Here is a 4,637-nt window from a genome sequence, read left to right as displayed (position 1 = left end):
ATATGTTTTAACCCATAGCATGGCCAGCCACCATCTAGACTTTTGGCTAATTTGACATGCAAGTACAAATATTTTCTAACATGCTTTAATAGGCCACTATAACATTTGCCTAGCACATTTCTAAATTTCCTCACATAAGTCCTATTTAATAATTTCACATACTAATGAAAAAATTGGAGCATGAAACTTTCACACATGCCTATTTCACATACAATAAACACAAAACTTAATGTTAATTATTTTTACGACCCGGTTTTGTGGTCCCGAAACCACTTTCCGACTAGGGTCAAATTAGGGCTGTCACATGCTCAATATGAGTACCATGTGAGGATAACAGGGCACTTGATCAAGAACTGCACGACGTTTAAAAAGTTGATCGAAAGATTCATTAAGATGGGGATCGTAAAGTTCAAAGATCCATCAAGACCTAACGTAGTAGGGAATCTGTTACCCAATCATTCTGATAAAGGGGTAAACGCGATAACTGAAAGTAGGGGTAGGAGAATCAAAGCTGACGAGGCGAAGGTGAAAACCCCACTAAAATGGGTTTGGAAACAAATGATAGATAGAGGTTTAATCACACAAGATTCAGAGGAAAAGCCCAGAGGAGTAAAAAAGTACTGTGAGTTCCATGTTAAGGAGAGTCATGACATCCAAGAATGTACCGAGTTCAGGACCACAGCGCAAAATCTGATGGACAATAAAGAGATGGAATTTTATGAAAAAATCAAGGGATCAGAAGAATGGGAGGTTTATGCCTCAAAAGAAGGATCAATAAAAAGGGTCTAGAAAGTTAACCACCCGGTAGTGATCATTTCGTGACCAAGAAACGATGAAGTAGGAATACGAATGGCACCGATAGTCATAATCTAAAAACTCGTATCCTTTCCCTACAAGGATAGCAAAAGGGTTTCTTGGAATTATGACTGCAACGTGACAATCCCAGGAGAAGAGAACCTAGTTAAAGCTTTAGAGGAGGGTCAAAATATGGGTTTTTACACACATAGTGGGAAACGCTACGATCCAGCAAAGTCAAGAGCAGAACCCGTAAAAGGAAAGGCCTTGGCGATAGAACAAGAAAAAGAAAAGACAGTTAGAGTTGAATCACCTATTAATGAGCCAGTGACTAAAAAAGAGGCTAGAGAATTCTTGAAATTCTTAAAGCACAGCAAGTACAGCATTGTAGAACAGCTACATAAGTAACCAGCTCGCATATCAGTGCTAGCTCTACTTTTAAGTTCAGAGATACATCGTAGCGCATTGGTGAAACTGCTAAATGAAACTTATGTCACGGGTGATATCCCTGTCAACAAGCTGGACCATCTTGTCAATAATATCAGTGCCGATAATTTCTTAGTTTTCAATGATGATGAAATACTGCCCGGGGGAATGAGGTCCACAAAAGCTCTACACATCACCATTCACTGTAAGGGATATACATTGCCAGGAGTATTGACTGATAATGGATCTGCATTAAATGTTCCACCCCTCTCCATAGTAAATAGGCTGCCAGTGGATAGTTCCCACATGAAGACATGCCAAAATATAGTGAGGGCATTTGATGGCACCAAAAGGAAAGTAATAGGGAAGATTGAAATACCCCTTTTAATTGGTCCAAGCACGTACGAGGTGGATTTCTTAGTGATGGATATCAAACCTTCTTACAATTGCTTATTGGGGAGGCCATGGATTCACTCAGCGGGGGCAGTGCCATCATCGCTGCATCAAAAGCTCAAATTGGTAATAGAGAGCCGATTGGTAACCATAAACACAAAAGAGGACATCATTGCATTCGTAACAAGTGACGCACCATATGTGGGGATAGACGATGAAGCGATAGAATATTCCTTTCAATCGCTGGAATTTGTGAGCGCGACCTTCATTGTCGAAGGGAACAATATCCCGATGCCCAAAATATCCAAAACTACAAGGATAGGCCTGCAACTGATGGTTGGGAAAAGAGCTTTGCCTGGGAGGGGGCTTGAAAAATGCCTAAAAGGAAGGGTCGAGACACCCATGCTCACAGACAAACAAGACCACTTTGGCTTAGGATACAAGCCAGATACAAGGTAGAAGAAGAAGGAGATGGAGAAGAAACAAGAAAGGAGGAGAGTATGACTAAGTAGGGAAGAGGTTAAGTGGGAACCGATGACCTTTCTCCATGTATCCAGAACATTCGTGTCAGGAGGAACTGTAACACGCCTAACCCGCATCTGTCACCGGAATAAGATTATGAGGCATTACCAGATTTATAGCTAGCATTTGTACAAAACCGAGTCATAAATTTCCATTTCAAATCAATTCTTTTCAAATTTTACCATAAAACCCCTAATATGGGCCTACGAGGCCCAATACAAGCTTTGGAAGTGGTTCGGGACTAAACTGGAAACTATGGAAATTTTTCCTTAAAAATAGGGGTACACCCCCCTGTGCCTTGGACATGGCCATGTGGCCAGCCCGTGGGAATCCCATAACCGTGTGGCGAGACCGTGTGGAATTTTGACTTGCAATTTCTTATGTATCAAAGGGACACATGGCATGGGCACACGCCCATGTGGCTAGGCCGTGTGGTAAACTGATTTTTCACCATTTTAAGCCATTTTCACATGATTTTGAACACGACCATGCTTAAAACTCGTGTTCTTCACACGACCAAGATACACGGCCGTGTCTTTTGCTCTGTACTATCCTGACTTTATATTTAATGATGCAGGCGATACACGGTCATTTTACACGCCCGTGGGCTGTCCGTGTGTCACACACGGCCTAGACACATGCCCGTGTGTCTTACCCAAGTGGACGAAATAAAGCCATTTCCTAGCCCTATTTTTCACCTAAACTTCACCATTTTCCTGCATGAAAACTTACAAGTATATACCAACCAATTCAACAAATTTCTAACATTCAAAACAACATGTTTTTATAATAATCCACAACATATCAATCTTAAACAGGAAAAATAATAGTGTGATGATAGCTCCAACCCAATTCCAACCTTCACGAGCTTTGAGCACTATAAAACAGGAAAAATATAAACCTAGTAAGCATTAATGCTTAGTAAGTTCATATAGCCAATACTACCCTTACCAATCATGTTCAATAACCAAATCACACATAAAGCAATTTATCCATCAACTTAGTGAGATAACAAATATGGCCTATTTTCAATCATTCAATCAAATTGTTTAGTATAAAACATTAAAATGCATAGATGAGCTCAACAAGTCATTTCTTATTATTTCACTTATTAATACATTTCATTTAAATCTTTGAATTTTTGATGGGCCTTTCCTTTTCTAGTTGTACACCCGAGGTGCATATTCCCTTTTAAGTGGTACACACGAAGTGTACATACCATTTTCAATTTGTACACACAAGGTGCACATAACCTTTTCAAGTGTACACATATAGTGTACCTTTCCCTTTCAAGTGGCATACACAAAGTATACCTTTCCTTTTTATATGGTCTATACAAAGTATACCTAACCTTTTCAAGTGTACACACAAAGTGTACATAACCTGTTCAAGTTGTACCATTTGAGTACATAAGCCCTTTTCAAGTATTACCCTTTCAGGATACATTCCCATTTCATAATGAGATCAAAAGATTATCCTTTAGGGACAACCTTTATTGCAACATATGCAAGATCTCATATTCACAGTAATCACCTATCCAATCGGAAATCAATATTCAAACGGATTCATGCACCATTTCATCATTTATATAAGTCATAAATCAATATTTGTTTATTACATGTACTTACCAATTACAAATCATGATGCACATCATTCAATAATCAATTAAACACATTTACAAGCTTAATTTAGTTATACGAACTTACCTCAACAATTAATCGTATCTACTTATCCAAAATTTTTTCTTTCCCTCGATCTTTTTCTTTGTTCGACACTTTCGGATCTATATAAATAAATTTAATCATCAATTCTATGATTTTTACATTCAATCAAGCATATTCCAATATAACTTTTACAGCACATGTATTTCATAAATTTTAAAACTTTTCCAAGAATTTACCTACTTTGCAATTTAGTCCCTACGTATGTTTTCACTAAAAATCACATAGTAAAAGTGGTTTATCTATCAATAATCTTTCATTTTCTATTAAAAACTTTCAATTTACAACATATTCATCCATGGCTAACTTTCTAAACTTTGGTTTTCTTTCAATTTAATCACTCAAATAAAGAAATTAAGCTTTCCTGATCTCAAAAATATAAAAATTACTAAAAACGGGACATAGAACTTACCAATTCAAGCTTGAAAAGTTTCCTTTCTCTCTCTTAGGGTTTCCATGTATTTTATGAAGAATAAGAAGATATAAAATGAGTTTTAATTCTATTTTTCCATGTATTTTATGAAGAAGAAGAAGATATAAAATGAGTTTTAATTCTATTTAATTATTTATCACATACTATTTAATTCAATTTCCAATTTAATTCTTAACCTTTTTCAATTTTTCCATGGATGACTCATTAAAAATATCTACATATTTTTCATCAATGGTTTAATTGCCATCTAAGGACTTCTCACTTTTAATTCTATAGCCATTTAATCCTTATAACTACTAGAATTCAACTTTAAAATTTTATTCAATTTAGTCCTTTTTGCAATTAGA

General features: G+C 36.6%; 1 protein-coding gene across 1 annotated transcript; it reads left to right on the top strand.

Annotated features, from left to right (window-relative positions):
* Positions 1-393: 393 nt before the first annotated feature.
* Positions 394-2,073, top strand: LOC107894573 (uncharacterized). Its single transcript, XM_016819832.1, has 3 exons — positions 394-750; positions 898-1,172; positions 1,257-2,073. The coding sequence occupies exons 1-3, from the start codon at positions 394-396 to the stop codon at positions 2,071-2,073; spliced, it is 1,449 nt and encodes a 482-aa protein (XP_016675321.1).
* The last annotated feature ends 2,564 nt before the right edge of the window (positions 2,074-4,637 follow it).

The sequence above is a fragment of the Gossypium hirsutum genome, chromosome A13, assembly GCF_007990345.1.
Source record: "Gossypium hirsutum isolate 1008001.06 chromosome A13, Gossypium_hirsutum_v2.1, whole genome shotgun sequence".
Classification (NCBI taxonomy): Eukaryota; Viridiplantae; Streptophyta; class Magnoliopsida; order Malvales; family Malvaceae; genus Gossypium; species Gossypium hirsutum.
The sequence above is the reverse complement of the archived record's forward strand: the minus strand, read 5'-3'. Positions and strand labels throughout refer to the sequence as shown.